The 26,948-nt window shown below is 39.6% G+C and overlaps 1 protein-coding gene across 4 annotated transcripts in view; it reads left to right on the plus strand.

The window, feature by feature from the left end:
- TSPAN9 (tetraspanin 9) overlaps positions 1–26,690 on the plus strand; it is a 178,133-nt gene extending 151,443 nt beyond the window's left edge. For all 4 annotated transcript variants that reach the window (XM_071557909.1, XM_071557890.1, XM_071557900.1 and 1 more), the window contains 6 exons: positions 17,244–17,435; positions 19,087–19,161; positions 20,664–20,765; positions 21,367–21,498; positions 21,619–21,702; positions 22,628–26,690. In XM_071557909.1, coding sequence (XP_071414010.1) covers positions 17,244–17,435; positions 19,087–19,161; positions 20,664–20,765; positions 21,367–21,498; positions 21,619–21,702; positions 22,628–22,699 — 657 coding nt within the window. In that variant the 3' untranslated portion in view covers positions 22,700–26,690. The remainder of the gene's footprint in view (positions 1–17,243; positions 17,436–19,086; positions 19,162–20,663; positions 20,766–21,366; positions 21,499–21,618; positions 21,703–22,627) is intronic.
- Positions 26,691–26,948: the final 258 nt, after the last annotated feature.

Here is a 26,948-nt window from a genome sequence, read left to right on the forward strand (position 1 = left end):
GTAATGTAACATTGCAGTTGTGCTTGTAGATGTAAGGAGTAGCTGTAGTTAGTCTTGTGTTAGGTTTTTATCAGTTAATTTTTTTCATAACAAAGTTGAATGAGATACCAAGAAGGGTGATACATCCTTTATTTGGAATAAATATATTCCACTATAGGGGTTCATAAGTCATATGACTATATTTTGTTGGTTTTCTTCTTGGTGGTTAACAATTAACTATTTCTGACACCAGAATAAGTGCATCAGGTGGCTTGGTCTTAGTAACAGGCAGGTCAAAGAGATCACTGGAGAGTATGGTCTGGACTTACTGAAAGAGAAGCCTACTCTCTACCTAAGATATTTTTTTTCTTGATAAATTACTTACAGGTGACTTGCAGAAATGAGAGGGAAAAGGTGCTTGGGAGCAGTTAACTTGTGAGTAAAGAATTAGAAGTAGGGAAATTGGGGTGTTTTTAGGCCATACTTAAAGGATTTAATTCATTCCATCTGTTTTTCAGTCAAGCATCTGTCTAAACCCCAAACAAATAGTACCCGGGATAAGAAAAAATCAGACCTAGTGCATGTACTTTTTGAAATTACCTTTGAGGCTAACCTTCACTCTATATCATGAATAGCTCTAAGTGGCTGTCTATTTTGGATATCTGCATAATGCAATGGATGAAATTCCATTAACAGTCTTATGTTTTTTCAGTAGAACGTAATTTACATTTTAATGAATTCTGCAGGGACAGAAATAACACTGAAGATGTGACTGGATAGGGTGTACAGACCCTGCTTCCCTTAGAGGAAGCTTGCAGAATGAACTCCAGCTTTACTGGATGCCAAAGAATCCACACATGAGCAGACTGTTCTACATGCCCTCTAAGAGGGCAAAGCATTGACAGAGGTTAGTTCACAATGGATCAGAAAGCCAATATTCCAATCATGAGTCACAAATCTATGGGAATCTATGTTTCATTATGTGTTCTGTGGCAAAGTTGTTTGCTTTTTTCAGGTCACAGTCAAGTGAGTATGAGTTGTTAAGGACATACTTCCCTCCTGTAAGCTAAAATAAATAAATCAGTCTGAAGAACTGCTGGGTGTTTTTTGCATGTAGAAAGAATCACTCATAGGAAATATTATATTGATTCAGTGTTTGCATGGAATACTTGAGACCTTAAGAGTCAACTCACTGTACCATATTCAGATGTAGCTTGTGGGCACAGCTTTTGTTCCTTACAGTATCTGAATACTGTTTTTCTTTCTCTGTGTGCATATGATGCAGCTAGATAATGATTTTCTCAAATAGTGAAGCTGCTGCTTGTATCAATGTGCTGTTACCAGTACTTGAGCCTTTTAAGGAGTAGAATATGCTGACACAGGGCTTTGCATTTTACCTTTCATTTCTGGTATTTGGTACATATATTTTGGCTTTCACATATGTGAAAGTGGCAGAGCAGATAAGAGGTTGAAGGTGTTGTGGTTAGAAGCTTTTATAATGTTATTCTGAAATATTTTGTAATGGAGCGTGTCTTTTGTGATCTTCATTGATTCTTGAAAGGATATTATAAACTGCAGTCAGCTATGGGGGTGTTTTAAGGTAAAAGCACAAAGTAAACCAAAATAATTTTGAGTGCAAAGCCATGCTCTAGTAAGTATTAGTACATTTTCTAACTCTTGTCAACACAAAAGTTAGGGGAAATTGTTTTTTGCTACTGCTGCTCATCCAGTAATCACCTTCTGTGTTGATTGGTGAATTTTATTTGACTTGCAAAATAAAATACACTTACTCCTTTCAGTATGGCTGGTGTAAAAGCTCTGTAACTGTTCTGCTCTGCGCAGAAGTGCATATAAACAAATACTTGAGAGAACAAATCCCATTCCAGTGGGATGGAACTGTCTTCTGTAGTGCCAGTACTTCTGAGCTGTGTCCACTGTAGTCTTGTCAGCATGTTCGAGTGTAATGCTGTCAGAACAGCAGCTTTTGTCTTTAGTGTTCTTGTGTGGTGGACAGACAGACTCACTGAAAGAGAGCAAAGGGAGAGGCAACACCAGTCTCACTTAGTCTTCCAGCCCCCAAAATGAGAACATATGGGAAGTCTGTGGAGAACCTGCAGAAACCAAATGTTTTTTTGTGTTACAGTGGGAATCAAGATCTGTAACTTTACTTTACAGATTGCACGGCAGGTTATCTTTAGTTAAGATTTTTGAGGTATTTTTGAGAATGTAAATTCCTGTTAGAACCAAGAGTTTTCTAGTACATTTATTTCCATTGCATTTGTGTAATAGAAGACTAAAGTGCAACTGGACTCCAGTGGGAAGTGTTTTTCTCTGCTTCACACCAGATTGTCATAGATTGCTAAAGGCACAGAAAATACAGAATGTTTTCCATCTGAAATATTTCATCCATTGGTCATGTTAGCAGACTGAACATGTAGTAGGGAAAGGACAATCTAAACCATAGATAGCCTCACACTCCTTGCACTTTTTCCTCTGTATCAGGGACATCAGGTGTCACTGTCATATGTACTGCTTGCAGAATCCCCCCATATTAATATTTGAAATGGTTTTATTAGTTGTGAATCCTCGTGGATTTTTCTTCGCTAACCCAATTTCTGTTCAATCTGGCATGTGGAAAAAAAGAGATCCATGATCTTGCACTTCTCGTATGGCCCTGTTTGTCCTTCTGTTCTAGTCGCTTTCTCTCACCTTCTCAAGGCATGCTGCTTTTAGGTTTACCTCCTAATTCTTTTGAAATCCCTGCATCACAAATTGTGCCATCTGTTTTATTAGCAGTGCCTGTCTAAAGACTAAATATATACATATCATGAAAATTCATTTTTGGATACAGTAATTGCCAGAGCTATTAATCATTACTGATATTTACAGTTGGTTGCTAGACATTCTTTTGTTCCAGTCTCATTTTCCAGCATTTCAGATACCAAGATAACATCACAGCTCATACCTGGCAACAGTGACTTCTTTCCTAGCTTTTCTAATACAAAGATTGTTCTGTCATAGTATATGAAAAAATTACCATAATGGTGATGAAACAGCCTCATGTCTGTCTCACCCTGATGGTAACTGGACCATGGAAATTAATCAACACTGAGCAGGATCAGATGTGACCTCAGCACTCCCTTAACTAAACCACTCTGGCATCTGTTCCTCTGCAGGTTCCTTCTTCTTATAGTGACTTTGGCATGAAAATGTTGTTAAAATGTTCTAGATATGAATTGGAGCACTTCCTTTCTTTCTTCCTTCTACAATAAGTAGTCCTCAGCCTCCTTTCAGACAAGTCAGTGAAAGCTTTTAAAATGTGTTTTCTTAGAAGCCATGCAGGACTCAAGGACAGTTGGCAGCATGCATCTGTATTTGTTAAGTGGTCTAATGCCACTGCCCTGTCTTTGATTTGGGATAGCAAAGTCCACCTGTAACTGGCTAAATTTTGTTATTGAATTTTCATATTTCTTCCTGAGCCAGTGTGATTGCCTGTTTTTGATTTCCCTAAGACAGATATCTGGATGGAATGGAAAAGGGAGATTCAGTTAACTGTCATCTGCCTACTGTGATGCTTGTAACTCTCCTTACTGTAGCTCATGGCTCTCCTACCTCATTTTGTTTATCTGATCTGGCCCCTTTATAATATCAATCCTTGTTAGTCTCTCTGAAGAGAATTCGGTTCAACCTTGTAGTATTTCCAGCAACCTGCAAGTGAAAGGTTTCATTTGTCTGAGGTTTTTTACATCTTGGAAAGTAACAATGATTCAGGCAATGATGGATACCATATAAAGTATTTTTAATTTAAGAACTCTTGACAGAGTATTTAACAATAAGTTGGAGGTGTTCCCAGTTCCCTGGGAGATGTTATTTGCCAACTATTATCTTCAAAATGGAACATATTAATAGAAAGAGATAAAATAACTTTAAATACTATCAAAGAAGTTTTAAATCTGCACTGAATTAATTAGTTTTAATAGTTTTCTCTTGTATATCCAATAGAGTTATTGATTTTTTTCCTAGTGACAGCTGAGCAAAAACATTCATCCTTTTATTATCATTGCAATTTCACCATTTATTTATTATTGCTGTTTATTATCATTGCTATTCACAAAATTGTACTTCAATACCAAGAAGAGCAGATAACGTGGAGGACAAAGAACTTGTTTTCCTGCCTTTGTTCCTGTTATCTGTTGTATTTGAATAGTGGCCTGTTTGTTCTGCTCAAAGCTTAAGTAACACTAGAGTCATTGGGAACTGGAAGCCATGCTACTACCTGACATGAAATGAGTAAAACTGGAAGTCAGTTTTACTCCTTAGTCAGTTATCAGTGGTGCCAGAAGATGTACTGAATTAAAGAGAGGACTGAATTCCCTAGAGTTTTGTGCTGTTTTAACATATAAATTGACTGAGTAAAATACTTACAGTCTAACAAATACAAGGTTTACTTCATACATATACAGTGACTGGTTTACAAATAACTACTGTAGGTAATTTCTTCCCACTGATTCTTTGCATATTTTCTCTGAATTGCCTCCATCAGCTGAAAGAGAAGGACACAAGTGGATTTGCAGAATGTAGTTTAAGCCCCTTTTGAGCAGATGGAGAACACTAAGTGTTTGAGATGGTGTTCTTGGTTGTAGCCTGTAGTACATCTTCAAGAGAGTATCTTAAGTCATGGTAACTTCTTGAGGGCTGGATAGTTCCTCAGTTCTTTCAGACAAATTTGGATGAGGATTGCTCCTTTGGACATCTTTTTTTTGGGGGGTGGGGTATGTGTGTGTGTGTGGGTTGTTTTGTTTTTACTGCTGCTTTTATTTGGTATTTAAGAGATAGAGCAGAATTAAGCAGCTGTGGTTAAAATAAACAAAGAGGATAAAGTGGCTTCAGGGGAATTGGCTCAGGAAAAAAGAGACAGATTAACAACATGTGACCAACAGAGGTGCCTTGATTTCATAAAGTTATGCTAGTGGATGTTAAACATTGTAAATGTATGTTTGATGGTGGATTGACCAGAATCCGACTGTGCTCCTTGTTGGGCAGAAAATGCCAATAAATAAGTAGTAGGAGCTTTCATCTCAGAAGAAAGTACTGCAGATGCATGCCCCTGCATTTGTGCAAATATATAATGTATAAATTTAGCCTATAGTTTTAAACAGCCATACAGTTCTATTTTCAAAAGAAAATGTAGTAATGTAGTTGCCCAAAAATTAGAGCACTGAGGGAACTCAGCTGATAATGATTACATTTGTTTTTCTGTCTACTAACAATGCAATAAAATATGACTTCCTGTCTTGTTTAATACATTTCTCTTGGGGCTTTTGTGTACTGGAACTTGGACTGTGATACAGATGTGCTGTTTGTTACTCTGAAAACTGTCTTGGTAAAACTGTCTCTTCCTGTTGACATCTGTGAAGTAGTAGAAAAGTCTCTTTCCAGCTTTCAAAGCCTTGAGTGCTGGTTTTGAGTTTGTGAATAACATGGGTTTGGAAAGAGGTTTTAATAATGAGGCAAACCAAGACATTCTTATTAGCCAAATCATGTCTGATAACATGTTAAAATCTTGTACTTTGTTATTCTTGCACAGGGATTAGGAATTGCAGTAAAATATTCTCCAATTTTTTCCAACAACTGGAAAAACAAAATTCACTTCTCTTTCTGTTCTTCAGGTCTAATGGGATTAAGCAGCAACATACATTTGCTTTTGCTACCAAACTCAGATCAAAATGTTTCTATGGAGCAATGAGTTCAGGAGATTTTTCTGTCCAGCTGGTTTTCAGATTGGATTTTCATTTCAAGCAAAATTAACTTTATGGAAATAAATGGGAAAATAAAATAAAAGCATTTTAAAATCACTGCAGATTTCCATTTGGCAATTAATGTTATTATATAGGGGAAAGCCCTAAACTTACATCTCCTGACAAGTAGCTTCAAAAAGTTGCGCATTAAAAGACAGCATTGTAATTTGCTGTCTGTTTTCAGTTTGAAGTCTATAGATAGGGTCATTTGCAGGAATTAAAGAGAGACTGATTTTAATCCCCAAACTTTGCATTTCAGAAAGATATCTTTTCAGTTATGTGTGTTTAGGAAATAGGTCTTAATGCTCAGAAGTGCTTTGTTAGGCTGATGGATTTTCAGTCATTATGATGAATTGCTTAGAGAATTTTTCAGCTCTTATCCCCTTGCTTACTAATGAGAAAACGGTTTAATGTGAAGATTATGTATAATGCTTTGTTGCTATATTTTAAATGAGCTATTATTGTCAGTCTGTTACCAAGGGCAGCATAACTGCACATTCTAACGTATGCAAAAGGTTAGTGTTTCTGTTGGAACCACAAGTCCTTTATCGACTTTATGAAGTATATAGCCTTCACAAATTACATACCCTTTATGAATTATATGTCAAATACCCTTCCAATCATGCTTCCTCTGTGGAGTGACTGCATAATTCCTTCTTCTGTATTATTTATTCTCTGGATTTTATATGTATTGTCTTTGACGTTTTGAACTCTCTTTGGTCTTTGATAGTTTTTCAGCAGGTGAGTGACTAGGGTCCTGCCACTCCTTCTGATTTCAGGAGTCTTGGTATTTTATCTATAATTTTTACCTTTTTTTTCTTCTTTTTCTAATACTGTTTCCAAGTTCTGCCTCTATTCTCCTTCCTGCCCTCTGAGTTTAACTATCACTTAGATTGTTGTACACATTCTAAGCCTTCTTCATACATCACCTCTGAATCCTCTTCGAATGTTCAGTCTTTTTTCTTGCCTTCTGCACTTTAGGCATTGTGTCTTATATGCAAAAAGATTATAATGCTGACACTGGCACAACTAAATTTGACCTTTCACAGCTGCAGGCAGAGTCAGTTTTGCTGGTTTTTTTGATTTGTTGCCTTTGTGCATGCCACTCAAAATAGCTGTGAAGTTTTGGGAGAAGAAATACTACAGTCCAAACTAATGTCTCATTTGATTTGACGCTTTGCTTTTTTATATCAACTTTTTCCAAAACATCTTGCAGAAAGTCTGGAATATTTTGGAATATCATTCTGCAGGGGTATGTTTCCTTTAAATTAATCCTTTATTTCCTTTTTATTGCTACTTTTCTCCACATTTATGTTTCACACGCTGACAATTTATCACCTAGAAATTTCATGAAGAATATGTTTACCCCCTAATAATTAATGACAATCATTAGCAAATCAGTGCTGTGCTTCTGTTGGACACAAGCTTGAATAATGAAGGGAGCTTATTCCTTACCTGCTCAGGCAGACACTGGGTATTGGAGAAGAAAAGGAGGGGTATGTGTGCATAGTGGAGAATAGAGCTGGCAGGTAGTTATTGTTATGTGAGAACTTATCTCCTAATGGAATCATGGAATAGGTGTGGTAGGAAGGGACCTGTCGAGGTCATCTAGACTGCCACCCCTTGCTCAAGCAGAGTCAGCTAGCACAGGTCACCCTGTACAGTGTGTAGTCAGGTTTTGAGTATCTCCACAGATGGAGGCTCCACAACCTTTCTAAAGTTGAGTTAACATCAGCAGCTCTTTCCTTATCCACCAAGTTAGTCACCTCATTGTAGAAGGCTATTGGGTTACTTAGGCATGATTCTTTCTTTGTAAATCCATACTACATATCACCTTCTTGTCCCTCATGTATTTGGAAATGGTTTTCAGGGTTAGTCGCTCCATCGTTTTCCAAAGGATTGAGCTGAGACTGACTAGTATATGGTTTCCTGAATCTTTCTTCTTGAAGATAGGAGTGGTATTTGTTCTCTTTCAGTATTTTCAACAACCTCTCACAATTGCCACGACGTTACAAAAGTAACCAAGAGTGCCTTGCAGTGACATCTCTCTCATATATTCCGTCAACATGGAGAAGCACAGATTATAGCACTTCTGCCATGCTTTTTCCCACAGTGCTGTTTCGAAGAAGGCACATTTGCTGATGTTATTTCAGCTGTGTAATTTCCATCAGCCCCAGCTCCAACATCCAACGGAGTTCTGGGGGCCTTCTGAGCTGTACAGTGAAGTTCAAACTGTTGTTTTGTGGCAGGATACAAAGGCCTCTCAGTCCCACTTGAAGGACTGGGCTCTGCCTGTGACAGGCTTTGCCCTGGAGCCCTTTGGTGACCTCCCAGAGGGGGTCTGTAACCCTTGGGCATGTTTTAATTTGTCTGTGTCCATCATTCTTTTGGTGCCCTTCCACCGTCTTGAAGTGTTCCCCCACCTCAGACCCGTCACGGCTTGTTCTGCAGTCTACTAAAGTGGGGGACCCCAAAACAGCCTTTTACTTTTGTTTATATTTGAATTTTAATTATTCATTCTATTAGCTTTTATTAGAGAATGTTTTATCCATTTTATAACTGTCTTCAGCCAGTCACAGAGTAATGATATTTAACAAAATGACAACTCCCAGCCATAAAATGGCAGTGTTATGTCAAAACAGTGGCCAAACCAAAGCAGTGTTCCCTGTGTACATATGCAGGCATACACACGACTCAAAACTCTGTACTGACTCCTCCTCATCCTTCCCAAGGCAGAGTGCTGTACATTTCCACTGCCCTCTCACATAAAGTGCAATGTCCCCTCCTTGTCTTCCCAGCCTGGTCTGCCTAAAGAGCCTGTTCTCCATCACAGCACTCCAGTTACATGAGTTATACCACTATCTCTGTTATAGCCCTGTAACAGTGCTCAGATGTACAATTCCTCCTCATTGTGTTGGTGTACAGGCATTGGAGACAGACAAGTGTGCTGATTCCCCAGAATGGGCAAGACAGCTCTCCCCATAAGGTTTCCAAAGGTAACAGAGTTTATTAGAAATGACATGGTTGTTGAATTTTTCACAAATGAGGAAGAACATGGTAGCTGAGGAAATTGTAAAATCATAGAAATGTTCCTTGACAGGAATCTCTACAAGTCATACCAAGAAGTACAGTTGCTAGTGCTAGTTCAGGTCAACCATAATTCCTTCTAGCAAAGCATTGCAAACCTCAGTGACTGGAGATTTTGACACCTCCTTGGTAACTTCCAGTGTTGTACTAATTTCTCAGTGAAAGTTTCTCCTAATGTGCAACATGAAGTATCCAAGTTGCCCTTCAACTAAGTAAAGAGTTTAAGCTGTTATTGATAAACCAGCTATTGAAACCCCAGCTATTATAACTTCCTTTTACAAAAAATGTCCTGTATTGAAAACTCCAGTGTGACCAGGGAGGAGCACCCAAGCCAAGCTTAGGGCATCTGGCTGCAAATTTACACATTCCAAAACTTCAGATTGATAAAAGTGCCAGAATTAAATGCTCCTCATGGTAGCTCTCCCTCTGCTAGCCCCACAAAAGATCACAGTCTCTGATACATCATTTCAGTTTTTCAGGAGCATCCCAGAAGTACTGCTGGGGGAATGACTACGAAGATGGTAACGGCTTTCTCTGGCAGATGAATTAAGGAGGTTGAGCATTTGCATAGATTCCAGTTCTGTAATGTCTGTTACACACAGGCTGTCATTGCAGCTGTTACAGTGCTAGACTCAAAGAAGAAATCAGAATGATTCCCATGTCTTTCATCAATGTCCAGTTCATAGGAATGTCATAGAGGAGTTTAAATTTGCTGTATTGTTATAGCAATAGCACTAAGTAGGTATTTTTAAATATATTCACCTGCTTCCATACTCCATTGTAATTTTCTAGTTTATGGCTGAAAAACTTCTCAGATTTTGCTGTTCCTGCTGTATTTTGGATCATATTTAGAAGATGATCTTGCTTTGAAAGAAACCTCTGAGATTGTCAGCTGTTAAACTCCAATTTTGATTAATCCCATGGATTATCTGGGCAGTGTGGGAAATTTATCTGGTCTTACCTGAAAATCTCCTTTAAGCACCAGCCCTTTCCAGAGACGGATTAACCACCCAAATCCAGAGAAGGCAACTGGCATCCAAAAGCTTAATTTGCAGAAAGCATATATTTGTTTTGGAATGTGTTTTGAAGTGGTAGAAACCATGTAGTTCTCATCCATGCCTCCTTCCAGAACTTTATTGTGATCTGTAACTCAGGGAAGGATAGTGCAAAAGCATCTCTGCCTGATGGGAAATGGATGGAATGACTCTTCTGCTGAGCTTTCCCAGACACACACACTTTGATTAATATTGTGCTCTCAACAGAGCAGTTAATGCACTGTGATAGTTTGAAAAATCCCATTATTTGTGGTGATAATCTGCTTGGACAACCAAGTTAGTATCTTCCAAAACTTGGGTTAGTTAATGTGCATTGAAACAAGACCAGGGACCCCTATGTCGTTTGATACAGGGTGATGGTTTTCTGAATGGTATCTCTTACTGTTTTGAATCTCTATACCAGGCTGCTTCCAAATCAAGCACCAGATCCAAAATGCACAGAACTCTTTCTGCTGAAGAGTCTTTGAATCAGGTTGTCAGCTGCTAAAGAAGATTATGTCCATCTTTATGTCTCATAGAAGTTTTCTTTAAGATTTCCTGTATGGTAAGAAAGAACAGCCTTTCAAACATTTTTACAAGATGTGCTACTTCTTAATTCCATAGGAACCCTGTGAGCTCATTAAGATATCATAAATGAAGGAGAGGGGAAAATAAAAAAACCAAACAACCCCCAAAACACAAAAACAAACCCAAAACCCAGGATCAGAGTGAGAAGACTTTGCTGCTTCATAGGGGCCAGTCTTCCTTATTTCATCTGCACAGTCTGAGAGTCAGTTAGAGAAAAGGTAGAAAAGCTCTCTATCTTGAAAAGAGAAAGCTAAGATAGGTAACCTTTATCTTGTAGAACTTACCAAACAGAAGGAAAATACTACTGGCAGCTTTTCCAAAGTGTTGCTGACACCATCGAAAGGAGGGTTTTAAGACCCACCTGAACACTGAAAAACCTTTCTATGCTGGGCTTTGGCAATGCATTCTGCTTGTTCACATGGCTTTTTCATGCGTGTCCTTTTGGTGCAAGTCATCTTCCTGTTAATTTTTTGTTCAAACAGAGGCCCATCAAAGCCTAATTCCAAGTGTCTTTCTGTCTCTTCAGTTATCCTGAAATCAGTTCCCAGCACTAACACTTGTTTTTGTAGTCATGCTGTTAGTATTTCCTCGTAACAAACCTCCTGTGCTTTTTGCCACTTTATGGGGACCATATTTAAGCTGTTCCTTGTAGTTTTCATTGTATCATTTTTGCTTCAGGCAAGATTGCCTGTTTTCACATAGCACAGAGGAAGGTGGAGAGCTTTCTGTTCTCTGTAACTGGGCCACAGACGGCCCAGGGCATGTTATTGGAAGTGGAGTACAAACTGAGACACTTGCTTCTTCTTTTTGTCCCTAGTGGTTGTCTCTCAGTATTTGGTTTCTAAATGTCTCTGTTCTATTCCAAGTGCATTAACAGCTCTCCTGGTGTTTAACCAGCACTAAAAAGTCTGACGCCAAGAAAAAATTTTCCCTCCACTCTTTCTCTCTCACCTAGTTGTGCAGCTTTTCTATCACACATTTTGTGCGTGGAGTGGAATGACAGCAAAAGTCAAGAAGAATATGGCCTCATCCCTTTTCCTTTGGCTAGTGCCTTCTTTATCAGATCCCTTTTCTTGATGCTGTTCAATGACTTCAAGAGTAAGTCTATCAATATAATTCTATTAACACACCTTACCAGAATGGCATTTCCTACCCCTTCTTTACCCCAGCTTGTTTGCTGCTTGCTAGTTTTGCTGGATTCTGCATTCATTATGTTACTCTGAGAAGCACAAAATGTCATTATTTATGTATATGCTAAGAAACTACAAATGTTATTACCAATACATAAAAATCTTGCCATCACTTATTGCATAATTTATCAATTTAGTTCTCAGTTACGTGAAGCAAAATATACTAAAAATACATGCTAAGAGTCCCCTTGTTCCTGTTATTGGAAAAGACTGAAAAGACAGGCTGTTTGGTTTTCATACTGACCTCTGGAGCTGTGAATATTTCATTCACATCCTGTCTAGTGTACCTCCCAGGCCAGATAATCCTGTGCACAATCTCCTTCTGTACAATGTGTCAGCCTTGGCATACCACTGACCATCTGTGTTTCCCTTTTCTAGGTCTTGTAAACTCTTCTGCATCTTCTTTTGGTTAAGGCAACTAAACCTGTATATGGTGCTGTATTGTGAAAGTTTGTATTGTTATTTAGTTACACAGTGCTAAAAAATGCCGAATAAAATAAAAGAGCCCCTTTCCCACTCTGCTGATAGCACTTGTCAGGGAAAGGGCTGCTCCATCTCTGGGTTTATTTGGACTTCTAATTTCTTGTGAAGCATTTGAGACTCTTACTGTTTCTTAGAATGCTGTAATTTTTCTGGGACCAATGATGATTACAGGTAGATGTTGAGATACTGAAGAGAATTCAGATTTTGATCAGTGAAATAGCAAAGTGTGGGAGAACCTGTGAGGAAAGTTGGCGTTCCTTTTGTTTGCTTTTAAGCTCAAAATATGTGTACCATAGCTTGGCTAAATTACCCTATAAGTAAAAGTGACTGACTTTATGATAGTGTTCTGCAGTGACATAAACACCAGGGGAAGGAGAGATTTGATGGTTGCCTGGAGGATGATGATTTCTAATCATGAGAGGGAAAGAAGCCAACATTTTTTGAGAAGAAAAATCCAGTGAAATTTATTATGCTGTTGAACCATTTCTCTAGGGAAGGAATGTCAGTGCCATCACTCTCACACCATTAAATACCAAGCAGCATATATTATTTAATTATATGGTGAAAAAGGAATTAATAAGATGACTTGATATATTTTTTCTGCTTTCACTCTTCAGGATTCACTTGTTCCAGACAGAAAGAGGTGGATCCTGTGAGAATAAATGGCTGTCAGAGCATTTTTTATAGCATTCATGTTTTATAAAGAACGGGAATGGTATAGAATAAAGTGTCAGGGAAAGGTGTTTTATTGCTAGAATTCTAACTAGCTTTGGTTGGTATGGTTGTATACAATTAAGTCCCATGTCAGTGGAATTATTTGGGTTTTTTTAAGAAGCACGAGTGAAAAAAGCATTTGTCATGGGACCTGAGGTTTAAAGCATAAATTTTAGCATCAACAATGCTGCTACTCAGTAGAATGTCAGAAAGAAAAAATGAGACGAAAGCACACAAATTGAGGAGCTGTGGAAAGAAATACTAAATTTGTCTTAAATCTTAGAGCTCTTTGGTATGGGATGCCACCTTGTGGAAGTTTTTAGGATGTCATGTCTTTTATCAAATTGCAGGTCTTCCTGACTTTCTACTCTCTTCAGTCTCTGTAGATAATCCCGCTTGCATAGATCAGCCTTTGTCTTTAATAGCCCCTCCATCACCTGATTTATTATGTAATCTGAAATTTCAGTGTAATTTAGGGGTGGAGAAATTTTACTTTAGGAGGTAAAAATTCCGTGAAAAGGAGAATTTAGCTTGGAAATCAGCCATGGTGAGAGCATGATCAGTGCAGATACTGTGGTGAAATTGTAATACTGCTCTAAAGAAGCGTTTTCACAAAGCTCTGGATAATACTGCAATCATATTGTGCACTTTAGCACATTACCCAATCACTAAAATGGAAAGTTGTCTTCAATGGGAAATCAGAATTGAAGGAAGAAATAGAAAATGTTGATATGTCTGAAGCCTCAGATGTCATATAATTCATTTTGAATTGTAAAGGACTCTTCTCCCAATGTGTTTGTATGTCTGGCATTCAAATTACATCTCCATAGTGGTCTGCCTAGGGACAGCACTAGACCTTTGTTACAAACATTTCACATCAAGTATCAAATGCTTCTTCTCTGCTCAAGGCATTGTGGAAAGGTCAAGGTGCCGGTGAGCGGTCTTCTGACATAAAGCAAAGTGTTTTGCTCCTGAGTTTACCAGAATACTGGTGTGGCTACCACAAGCAAGTGAAGAAACAATATGACCTGTTTGAAAGTATATATATGGGTCTCCTGAACTGCAAGCCTGTCCAAGGGACAGAGGCCATCTGTTTTTCTGCTCTCCAGCTTTGATTCTTCTCCCGCTCCTGGTTCTTTTTTGAGACTTCATGTCGATCCCATGAAGCACTAGTGGGTCTGTCACTTTTCTGATTTCCTACACTTGAAGGTACCTCTCCCTTCTCTCATCTTAGCAATTACCAGCTTCTAACTTTGTCTAATTAAACATAAACATGAGCCTCATAGTGTAATTTTTGAGCTACCTTTCTTTTCTAGACCCAACCTCAGTCAAGATTGTGCTGCAGAATTTTTTCAAATGATAAAGAGATGCTGGTAAGGGCTTCTTTCTTCTATGTCTTTTGCTACTACTTCATAATTGGTATTGGATCCTGAGGTGTGACTCTTTTTGGGCTGATCTTGCTATTGATCACATGTGCCCCTATTTGTTCTTTACTTGCCCTTCCTCCATAAGCATTTTGCCTTAATCTTGCTCTTACCACCACCTTGTTAATCTACAATGTTCTATTGCTTTTGGCCGGAGGATTCCAGAATTCACTGCACTCTTTCAAAACATTTGAGATAGGGCTGTAATTTCTGAGCCTTATAAATTCTAAAGGTCCAAGGAATGCATTTTTGAATGACCTTTAAAGTCTGAGTTCAGGTTCTGATGGAAAGCCACATTGAACAATTTCAGTCTTTGGTAAAACTTCTTTGGAAACATATAAAGTCATCTATCTCATTAAGTCATTGATTGAAGTGCCATCAGCTAATGGCAATGGCAGTTCTGGCAGCTTAGAAATGCCATTTAATATCTTAAATGAATGTTGTGTGGTTAGAGCTGCTTCTGACCTCCTGAACCATTAAGGTCTCAGCCTGAGCAACTGCCTGCAGTTCTCATCTAACGGTGAAAACAGCTGAGCCACAGAGTGGATTCCTGAGTGAGCTTGAGGCACCAAAACTGCAGCAGTTCAAGGACAGAGTAGATGAAATTTAAAGCAGGAGCAATAGGGTGGCTGATTCCATGAACTGCAGACAGTTTGAACCTGTGGCAATGTCCACTGGATCCTGCAGCAGAATATGATCAGGAGGCTTCTATTTTGCATTCCCCTTGCCCCCAGCTCTTTACTAGTCTAAGTTAACATTAACCTTGCTGACATACAATGAAAGGCAATGAGAAATCAATTCAGAACTATTAATCAGAGTGGACAGATTTGAGGGAAGAGGTGAAAGTCCTGTAGCCCTCTCCTGCTACATGTGTGTGTGTATGTTTTGTATCAGTCTTTTCATAGGGATAGTAGATGCTTGACTTTCTTCTGCCACACACACTCATGCTGCAGCTGCATTCACCTTTGCTACAGGGAACAGATGTTGTGATATTCATGCACACCTAGTGATGCAAAGCTCCCCAGCTCACTCTGGGGAGTTACTGTGTGTTGAGTTCCACAAGCAGAGTTGCATTTCAGTCTCCTTACAAGAATTCTGAATATTTCCTCTGTGTTATCCAATGCGTGTGCTTGTGAGCTTTAGACACCTGTGGTGTTTTTCTCCAGATTGCTAAACTAAAGCTTAGGTGCAAAGGGGTATGGAAATGACTACCAATGCAGTCTAGTTAATGTCCACCTTTCCCTCATTCTCTGCCTGTGTTTTTGTGCTTGGTACACTGGGAGATCCTTTACTCTGCCTTCCTTGGGAATGCCTGTGAACATCTTGCATAAGGCCTACTCCTGGTCCCAATTTTTCACTGAATTGATGAATCTCCTTAGACCCAAAGGAGCTTCAAAAGCTTCAAGCAAACTGGGAAGGAGGCTCAGAGGGGACAAAAGGATCAAAAGGGAAGTAAAAGAAAATAGCCATGCATATGATTATAAAAACATAAGCCTATCTCATAGACAAGTTGATGCGATTGCAAGAAGATACTATTCTGGTTTCACTTTCACATGAAGCAGCGAAACCAGAAGCCAGTTGTACCCTGAACTATCAGCCCTGCTGGAAAAATCACCTCAGACACGAGCAGGGATATTTCCCTAAAACCTGAGGTCTGTAGCTCTACATCATGCCAGGTTGGTGCTTATCACAAAGCAAGACTAAAGCCTGGTTTAGTGGAGGTGCAGTTCTCTGCTGATCGGTTTCCTGCTTGAGTAAAAATATGCAAGCACGATGGGGTGGTCTGGGTGCAGGGAACCTGCTAGAACTCATGTTCCACTGCTGACAGGTGAACCACCAGCAGCTTTGGGATATCACTGTGAGTAATGATTAGGTGCAGTTTTATTTTTTCATACAGTGGTCCAAGTAAATTGGAGCAGCAATATTCTGAGTTGGGGGCTGATGGGTTGTGCTTTAATCCCCCTGTCAGCTGAAGATGACGTGAATTTCACCTCTGACCTTGGCAAAGGCTAGATTTGGTGGGAAACTAATAGTACTGTTGAGTAGCTCACAGATTTAATGAAAGTACAACTAACTCCTACATCAGATTTCATTGCAAAGTGATCACAGATCAGATGTGAAGTTGCATAACAGCCATTTTGAGCAATTACTAAAAGATAGCCAGTTTAAGGCCCTCTGTAATGCAAAACTCGGCCTTTGTTTTGAAGACCTGCTGCATGACTTAAGATGGGAAACCTTATTTCCTTAACCAGATATGATACTTTTAAGAGTGAAAAGCAAAGTGAAGTTAATCTTATGTTTTATTGGCAGCTCTGCATTTCCTTTGGGTTTTTTCACTGACAAAGAGTAGCTGAAGTTGAGCTTCATCTAGATAATGAATGTAGAAATATGATTTTTTTGACATTGAAGACAGGCAAACATCACTAAAGCTACAAGAACTCATACTAAAACCCAATCTGGCTACTGGGACTGGGCATTTTATGACAAATATTTATGGAAATTATGCTATTATAATTTTCCCAGGACTTCCTTGCCTAGGATGAGGCAATAGAGGGCTGAATACTCTTAGACACTGCAGATGACTGTAGAAATAAGTGCAATGGAGCATTCTTTCAAATAATACTTTTATGTTCATTCAGAAAAATTGCATTGGGTTTTGCAGTTGGGAGGTCAATGAATAGCCCTGGTTTCATCTGTTAAGTCTTTAAAAAGAGAATTCTGCCATCCAGTGGCTTTTAAATAGAATTATATGTATAGATGACATGACCAAGTCTAAGTAAGAACATTTAGTTTTTCTTTGTGTCTGCACTAAGCCAGTGAAAGCATTACTGCACAACACTTACCTGAGAATTTGCTTGTGAAGTTCTTTATTTTCAGAGTTGCTGCAAAAGGAGACAGTGACATTTTTTTTAATGGTTACACCTTTTTTTGTTTATCTCTTTGCAGTTATGTGGCTGTGGTCTGCTGGGTGTGGGCATCTGGCTGTCAGTCTCTCAAGGAAACTTCGCCACATTTTCTCCCAGCTTTCCATCACTTTCAGCTGCCAACCTAGTCATTGCCATTGGCACAGTGATCATGGTGACCGGCTTTCTGGGCTGTCTAGGTGCTATCAAAGAAAACAAGTGCCTCTTGTTGAGCGTAAGTCATCAGTACTCCTTCTCACTAAGAGTGACTGTTGCTTTGTTATTTTATTTGAATGACCAGTGTAAAGTAGCCTTGTAGCTCACTGTAACATTGCCCTTGGCTTTAAATCTTCTGTATGCTTGCAGTATAACATCCCATAGCTTTGGTCACAGTGATACCAATTGTGTATTAATGCATGTACCCTTGTTACTATGTACCTTAATGTATTAGATAGCATAGCAAACTACTGTCTATTACCTCTGCATGAATTGTAGGATCAACCTGGATAGCCCTTCTGGAAATGTCTGTTATAAAGATTGTCTGAAAAAAATTTTAAGCATAGAGTTGCTCAAAGCCTCTTGTTGCAATTTCCTACAATGGCCTTATTTAAGGTCCTTGTCAGAGAATGGTGGAAAACATCTGACCCAAAGTTAAGATGTCAAGGTCTCTGCGAGACCTTATCAATTGAAAAAAAAAAAGTCTGATCCTTGCCAGTCTTTGTTCAGAACTGAAGCATAGAGCTTGGGAACCCCTCTCAGAAAGCACAGTATGGATCACTCCTTTTGCATAAACCAGGAAGCTTCATCATGCTTCTCCTCACCCCAAGGAGAGAGGTATCGTGGCAGAGGATGAGAGGAGGACTTCCAAGTAGACAGCTTCCAATTCAGTCACAGCTTATGAATACAGATGCTGTGACATTCAGAAGCATGTTTGCCTTGTGCAAAACTCTCCCTTATATGATGCTGGGGAACAGCTGGGCAGCATTCCTTGGATCATCTCAGAGAATTAAACTGGAGGGAAAATGTCCACCTGGTTTTTGCTATCTGATTGCTTGGGTTATATGTTTTACATCTAGAAGGGCAAAGAGAGAATAGCAATGAGGTCCATGTCATTCATCCACATAAACTGCAACACCAGCTCCTTATTTTTTCTTTTTAAGAGTGTTTACATTCTTATAAGGTTCTGCAAAAGTCTTTTTTTACTGTCATGGCTATCATGAATTTCCAGTTGGAGAGCTAACTGTGCTGCATACTGCTTCTTCTCTTGTCTGAGGGGCTGGTGCCATGCCAATCTGACAGTCTGCTAGGACACAAAGCCATTAAAAAAAAGGTATAGTGAGCATGAAAAGTAGTGAAAAACTACTAGAACTCACACTTTGGATGCCCCTGCAGAGAGAGAGATTTCAGATACAAATAGTTGGGAAGAAGTGCTGAGTAATATAATTACTATTCCACAGTTAGATGTGGTTAAAGCCCACCTGCCAGCGAATCACTTCTGAGGCACATCCCATTGATCTTTGTGGTAAGGGGGTCAGCATCTGTTCTGTAGTTTGTATGAAGGAAAGAGTGCTGTGTGATGTGACCAGCAGTCAAAAGGAGCAAGACAAAAGCATGGCTGAAACCTGCAAACTGGTAGTAGGCCAAACCCAAAGATTTTGCGAATGCTTGACAGTGAATTTCCTCATTGATGGCGAGACCATCAGAAGCTTTAGTGGCGATATAGTATCTATAAGCCTGAATAGTTTGAAATCAAACTTGCGTGTTTTTGGCAGTAGAGGAAAGGTTTAGAGGACAAGGTCCATAGTCTTGATATAGTTTCTAGCAGCTCCAGGTTTGCTCTCTAGTTGGCAAGTGTGTATACATTGTCTGTTTTTTCTTTGTTCTAGTTTTTCATCGTTTTGCTGGTAATTCTCCTGGCAGAGCTGATATTACTCATTTTGTTCTTTGTTTATATGGACAAGGTAAGCAAATGTGCCATATAGATTAATTATCTGTACTAGCATGTAAACCAGGTTCAGTTTGTTTTTGTTTGAGAGGTATTCGTGTTCTCCTTGATCTTCAGCTTGGTTAAATCTTGGCTGTTTTCTGTAAGCTGCTTCTGAAGGGGGAGGGAGAGGTGAGGAGGAGAGCAAGCAGGAGAGAAATCCCTGAAATAAGACCATGATGCAGGGCCTCCTTTTTAGTCTTCTTTGAAAATCTTAGATAGCCTTCAACATAGCTCTTTAATGTCTGCAAAAAGCTGATCCTCTTGTGGACCTGAGTTGTGGGAGGTCCTACTTAAAACCTGGTTAGCTTCTTAGGGGCAACTCTTGGAACAGGACTGGAGGAGAGAGCCATGGGGTATTTGCATATTATTCCAGATGCCACCAGTTGTCTCCTTTGACTAGGTAGTCCCAGAAAGTTTGGCAAGGATGCAATATTGATCAAGAGGCAGCTTCTCATAAAGTTCATCTGTAAGAATCTGCTATCTCATAGAGACTAAATGAAGTAGGCACAACTGGCTGTCCCATTATATATATAAGACTGGAAAAGTGCCTGGAGAACTGCAGAACTCTGTTAAACACAGGGCAGAACCTGACAGTATAAGCATGTCCAGATTTATTTTAAAACAGCTCCTACCAGACCTTTATCTGTTCTCAGGTTGTCACTATGATGCCTGCTACTTTCAGGGAGCTGAGGTGAATTCTGATTTTGACTGGGACGTCAAAGAGGGATGAAATAGATCTTACAATATAGTTGACCTTCATGCCAGGACCATAATTATTTCTCTGCTGCCAGATCACTACTGTCAGAGGCAAGGTGCATCCTTACCTGCACCTAGGACTCCAGGCTCAGACTGAAATTTTTGCAAGAAATGGGACAGCTCAGATTTCCTGTTAAGATCTCCAACTTTATCCTCGAAAGAAAGCACAGCTGAAAATCATAAATCCTACAAGCCTATTCCCACATGGAGAACAACAATAATGTCTCTTTTAAGTAGATTTTGTATTGGCTATGTACTATGACCTGCAAGAAGCCAGAACCCATGCAAGAATAACTCTGTTAGGGTTAGGAAGCTGGGACTCTGGTTTTATGATACAAGCAAATTCAAGTAGGCCATAGGTTACAGGCAGGAGAGGCTGCTGTGGAGTAGTGCCAACAGCTATTTTATCTACAGTAAGCTCAGCAGATTCATGCTGTTCATTTTCAGTTAGCTTGAATCAGATGATTACTCTGTGATGGACTCTTCGCAGAGGTCTCCTATCACAGGAGAATTAATCCAGTAATTTGCAGTGGGAGGGAGGGACTAGACCTTGGCAGCTGCTTAAAGATCTTACTGACTTGTGAGAGTCTTGAAGCTTTTCTACCCACATTAAGTTTATGGTGTGAGAAGTTAAGAGGCAGACGTTCTATATGTGTGTCTGTACCATTTGGTCCTTTCCTCTGAACAGCATTGACTTTCTCTATCTTTTACATGGTGCAGGTCAGTGAGAGTGCAAAGAAGGATTTGAAGGAAGGTATGAAGCTATACAACTCAGAAAATAATGTTGGACTGAAAAATGCATGGAATATCATTCAAGCAGAGGTAATATATTTTCTCAATTAAAAATATCAAACCAAACCAAACCAATTTGCTCACCAAGCCTGCGACAGTCTGTTAAGTATGGAATTTGTGCCATGTGTAAAAGATGGCTAATGCAGGTTTTGGTTTCTGATTTTGCACTGTTGAACATCCAGGATGTTCTGTGAAACTCAGGATCAAAGTATACTCTGTAAGGTGACAGACACTCACCTGTCTGAGATTCTCTGTGCCTATCATAGGCATAGAGATGATCTGAAACAGCAGAGTGGCAGCAAAACCTGCACAGGTGGAACTGAAACTTTGGCAAGCTTTTGTTGTTAGCAGTTGTGGGCAGATTACCTTGTGTTTTGGTCTTTGGGTTTATGTCTCTGTCACAAGAAGACTAACATACCTTGGGCATAGAACCATATATTTTCTTTGGTGTTCTTTGTGGTTTTAGGTATTTGCTTTTAGTGATCAGAGACTACAGAACACTTCAAAACTGCAAAAGTCTTGTGGCAGCATTTTGCAAAATACAGAGTGGTTTAGTGGAAGTAAAAGTTTGTGATTGTGTGTAATTCACAAATTGTCCCAGTTAATTTATTAATCATTTACTTTTGCACAGATGAAATGCTGTGGTGTGAACGACTTTACAGATTGGTACCCAGTCCTGGGAGAAAACACCGTTCCAGACCGATGTTGTACAGAAAACTCCCAAGACTGTGGACGGAACTCTACTGAATTAGTGTGGAAAACGGTAAGGCTCACTTTGCCCAGGTCAGGTCTTAGGTAGGGGTGGGAATGGAGAAAATAGAGGGAATGCACATGAAAGAAAATGTGACCTTGGGGTTTTAATTTTCATCTTTCATCATTTCAGGGATGTTATGAGAGAGTTATGTCCTGGTTTGATGACAATAAGCATGTCCTTGGTTCTATTGGGATGTGCATCCTCATAATGCAGGTAATACTGGTACAATGTTTGTCAGCATGGCTTTGATTTGCTGTCAGCATTCTTGATTGTCCTGTGTGAAAAGTGATGCTCAACTGCTTTGAGTTGGAATATTATTTCAATAATGTCAGATTTGTTTTAAGAGTTCATTTAAGGCCATCTGCTCAAAAAGGAAGCAGGTCAGTAGTGAGTCCTGTAAAGGTGACATGCTGCATTGGGGTTTTGCTGTTTTGACTTCAGAGTTCCCATATTTAGCCATTTGTTACACTGTCCCTTAGGGAACAACCTTATGGCTGTTCTTTGATTTTGGAAGCAAGTTCTAGAAATTACCAAAATGACTCAAGTTTGGCCACTGAACAGAGTAGGTCAACATGTTTTTAAAAAAGAAATGGAGGGTTCCTGTTCCAGGGAAGTGGTCACGGCACAAAGCCTTCCAGAATTCAGGAAGCATTTGGACAATGCTGTCAGGCACAAGGTCTGATTTCTAGGTTGTCCTGTGCAGGGCCAGGAGCTGGACTCAATGCTTTTTGTGGGTCCCTTCCAGCTCACGATATTCTATGATTCTCTCACTGCTATACTTTTGGGGGAGAATACCTGGATCTGATATTTTTAATCACAGTTAACTGGTTAAACAAGCACAAGTTGTTGGGTCAAAGGGAAGAGTGAATCTTATGTATTGATTCTGAAAAATTGTTGCACATATGACAAAGAGCCCTGAGAGGTTTTTCCCTCCATCTGTGTGCTGACAGATACAACTCTGGACATCACTGTGTGCCCGAACAAGATACATTCAAGTTTATTGCTCACTGTTGAAACATGAGAAATATGGCTAGTGTAGAATGACTGTTAAAACTACAGCTGGGCCATGAACACAGGTCAGCAGTGCAGTTTTGGCAGGCTTCTTATACTAAAGCCCTTATTGTTTGTTTTCTTTTAGATTCTTGGCATGGCCTTCTCCATGACACTCTTCCAGCAGATTCACAGGACTGGCAAAAAATATGATGCCTAAAGCCTCTGAAACATTATCACATCAACTCTTCTGTCTCATCATAAAAGTGAACACGAGGAATGACCACAAGGAGCATCACACTTAGCCCTGCTGAGGGAATCCGTCCCATTGACCGATCCACTTTGTTGTTACTTGTCCAGTTATTATCACAACTTATTTGACTCTTTTTTTTTTCTGTTTCGCATTTGCCATTTATTTGCCAAAGAGGGGGAAACCCCGCCAAACAAATGGATTTTCTACACGAAATCATAGATCTGCTCTAAGAATGTTTCTTAACTTAAGAAAATATTTTGCTCTACTAATCCATGCTATATGTGCAAAAATTATTACATGTGTTCGACTTCAAGGGAGAATTCTTCAAAGTCTTCCATTAAGTTTTCAACCCTTATGTCCAATTTACTGGAAGACTCAGAAAAGCCACTCTGAGAGTCCTAGGAATTGGAGCTGCTTTGCTTTGCAGCTTCTTGTACCTTATGGTGTATACTTTTTTATTATGATAATGATAATGATGATGATGATTATTATGATGGACATAGCTTAGAATTTAGTTGCCTGACTTATAACTTCTTACTGTTTTGGGTTTTACACATTTATTGTACATTAATTTGGGAACCACTGTGCGATCTCAAGAGGACATGTTTTTCAAAGTTGGCAGTTGGTGCAGGCAAAGACATGAGTTTTCTCAAGTCCATGAGGAGGCATCATCTTCCTTTATCAGGGCCTTGATGCCCGTACTGTAACAAAGGTGTTTCCTTTAAAATCAGAGATTCTTTCCTCAGATGGAATGCAAAGCCTTCCCATGGGATGAGATGATAAGCCTCCTACTTCTGTGAGGCAAAATCTCCAAAGCCTTTACTCACCCAAAGCAGTGCCTGGCTGCTTTGATGTCATGCTACTTTGAAAGCTAAAAGTACTGACTAAGCAAGTTACTGCTAACACAAAGGAGAGAGATTGCAGTCTGACCTACTGCCAGCAGACTTCACAGATTGTGTTGTCTGCTTCAAAAAGGTTGCCCAAGGCATGGCATGCTGCTGGATGTGAAGGAAGGGGAGGGCAATTTGATGGCAACAGTGTCATGCCATACCCTTTGTTGTAGGGGTTTCCTCAGGCTAAAGACAGCTGTCTCCCGAGCTAGAAAAGGTGGTTTGATTAAAGGTGACCAGATAATGCAGGAAAGGGGCAATTTCCAAAATAGCACTCAGAGATGGTATATGTTGTCACACCTTCAGCACAGAAGCTGCTGACAGGTTGCCAAATCCATCCACTGGGGTAGTTTACTCAATACATACTTTTACCCATATTCCTCTTAGAAAACTTGAACATAAATTTCTCTACTGTGAATGCTTCTTCATTGCAAGGAGTCTCCAGTTACCCTTTGTTCCAGGTTTTTGATGTTTTGTGAAGGAAGAAGGAAAGGCTCAGACACTGGAGGATGTTCTGACTAAACTGTAGTCAGGGCTTGACTCAGGTCTGAAAGAAACACAGTTTTTTTGCATTAGCAGCTATGAAAAGGGACCTTCAGAGGTTGTCTTATCTAATGTCACTCTCAAAGGGGTACTGACACATATGTGAGATGGGGTTCATTATGACATTAATGGGCTAACTTTCAGAACCTATAGAGGATGGAGATTTTGTGCCTTTCAGAGTCATGCCATGTCAAACTATTCCTTTGGTAAATAAGTTTCTCTTAATGTCCAGTCTGAATATTTATACTTTAACCTCTAAAAAGATATAATTTTCATTGTATCATTCAGCCTATGTTTTCTTTGTGGGCTGAAATAGCTGTTGAGCCACTTTATAACCAGAAAGTTTTAGTCCCTTGTTTGTCTTCCTAGTAAGTCCTGCATGCATCTGTACATCTGGCAGCAATAGTGTTTTGTGTGACCTATGTGTCACTTTTTTGAGTTCCTATGAAATCAGTGTGACAGGAAGGAGTGTGAATGTGTGGGAGATAGAGATGAATTTAGGTGTTGCAGTGAAGAAGGTTACTATTCTTACAGCACAGTCCTTGCCCATATGAGCACAATGCCCAAAGTTCCGCAGGGCTTCTGTTTCCCACTGAAGCAGACAAGGCCATATGGGTTCAGATGTTTCACTTGGATAGCCCTTGAAGGAGTCAGGGAAGAAGCAGAGGGAAAGCACAGAAACTGAATCCAGTTTTACTTCCATTTCTAACAAAAATTGGGACCAGGAGCATCTGAGCCTCACTGGAGATGGCTGTTCCATGTTGAAGAAGGGGCTCTGATGCCCAGTGTATTTGCTGCTACATGTAAGACTGTATCCAAAGTTGCTAAGATGCGTTCCCATTTTTGCAAGAAAAGACAGGATGATTTTCATCAGGTGGCTACACTGCATTCTCCCTTTGGGCAGAAGTGCTTAGCTTTCTCTAGCTTTCTCTGGTGCTTAAAAAGAGCAGGGTGCAAGACTGAGCAGGAGCATCATCTCTGTCCTTTGGGGTCACACAGTGGTACTTGCCACATCTTGAATTTTAATCTGCAGTCAGTTTTTGTACAAAAATGGTAAAATATATTAGTGAAAGTAATAAGGAAATAAAAAATGTTTATGAGTAACTCAGAGATGAAATGTGTAGTTGCAAACTCAGCTACTTTGCCTTCCATTCAAACTTATTTTTCTAGAATGCTTCATTCCATTTCATGATCTAGCAGCATAGATCCTGAAATCTTTTTTTAATGACTACTTTTGGCATTTTGAGCACAGTATTAAGTGAGATAGTTACATGAACTTCATGTATTCATCTCTGTGAAGCCACCAACAGGAGAGGAGTCAAAAGCAGGACTGATTTGTGTCTCTAGCTGACTCTCTGATGTGGGAGGTGATGACAGACATCCTCAAAGATGCAGAAAGTAATACCATTTTCCAAGCAGCAAAAAACAGCTCTGGAAATTGTGAGGCTGCATTAGTCAGTTTGTCAGACAAGGCACTAACTGTCCTGCAAAATGGTGAAAGGGAGCTTTGGCTCATGTATGTATGCACTTTTTCTGCTTATGCTGGTGGGTGGCTATCTGTGTGTTTTTCCCAAATGTCACTCTGATTATTTAACTATAAGTTTTTAGCATGTTTTTAAATAAAAACTGATACTGAGTAAAAGTATCTTTAATATACACAAATATTGATTTGTATAAATACATACCTCTCTGTATCTCTAATTCATGAAAGCACAGTTCAAGTCTGTGAAAGTGCTGTTTCTCTGAGTGTTCCTTCAGACTGTAGCATACCTGCTGTCTTACTATCCTTCATGCTTGGAAGCTGTAATAGAACTTAAGCAGAGACAAAACAGGAGAACTGCCTGAAGAACCTCAACTTGAAAGCTGATGAAGTGTTGGCAGTGAATTCTGTTCCCTCCTGGAGGTACCAAGGCTGTTAGTCACAGGAAGCTCACGTAGAAGGTGCTCAAAAAAATGTGCCCATGGCAAAGTAGCATGTAAGATGATAAAAAAATGACAAAAATGTCTCCAGAATGACAGAAGATGCCTTGGATATGTCATGCATTGAGTTCCTGGACTATGGTCACTTTAGGACAACTCTTCTATCCTGTGTCCACCCCCCATTTGTATGCATGAAATACAAACTCACACACAGGAAGGGTGCAAGCAGAGGGCAGCCAAACTGATCCTCATAGTCTTTCTTGGGCAACTATTGGTCAGGCATGGAAAAGGCACGGAGGTAAAGGATGTTTTCCCAGTAGATGGTTTTTGGGAGCAGCATGGAATAGGCCACACATAATTCTGATGTAACTTCTTTCCATAGAGTTGAGCAGCTTCATCCTGTAGCTGGCATGGGGAAACCTGGAGATGTCTGGCTGTGGGCTAGCCATCTGTTGTGCAGTAGATAGTAGACACTAAGAAACAACATGCCATTCCCACCGGGTGATGTTTGCACCAGTGTTTCTTCTATGCAATACCTACTTTCGCCTTTATATAAAAGATTTTTACTAGGATGATATAAAAATAAAGGATTTTTTAAAAGGTGACTCTTTGAGCTCATTTGTCTCCTAACCCCACCACCAAAACCAAACAGGGATGAAAACCCCCCCAAACTCCAAAAGGTGACTCAGAGAGATCTATTCTAGCTCCACTGCAGTTGAAATCCAGAGTTCTTGAAGCTGTTGCATCACTAAAAAGATTCCCCTCCTCCCCTCCATCCTCTCTTATCCTTCAAAACAATACTCTAATGGAACAGAAGTAAGTGTGAAAAATCCCCAAAGAATGGAAAAATAATTTTGAGAGCC

The sequence above is a fragment of the Pithys albifrons genome, chromosome 1 (assembly GCF_047495875.1).
Source record: "Pithys albifrons albifrons isolate INPA30051 chromosome 1, PitAlb_v1, whole genome shotgun sequence".
In the NCBI taxonomy this organism is placed as follows: Eukaryota; Metazoa; Chordata; class Aves; order Passeriformes; family Thamnophilidae; genus Pithys; species Pithys albifrons.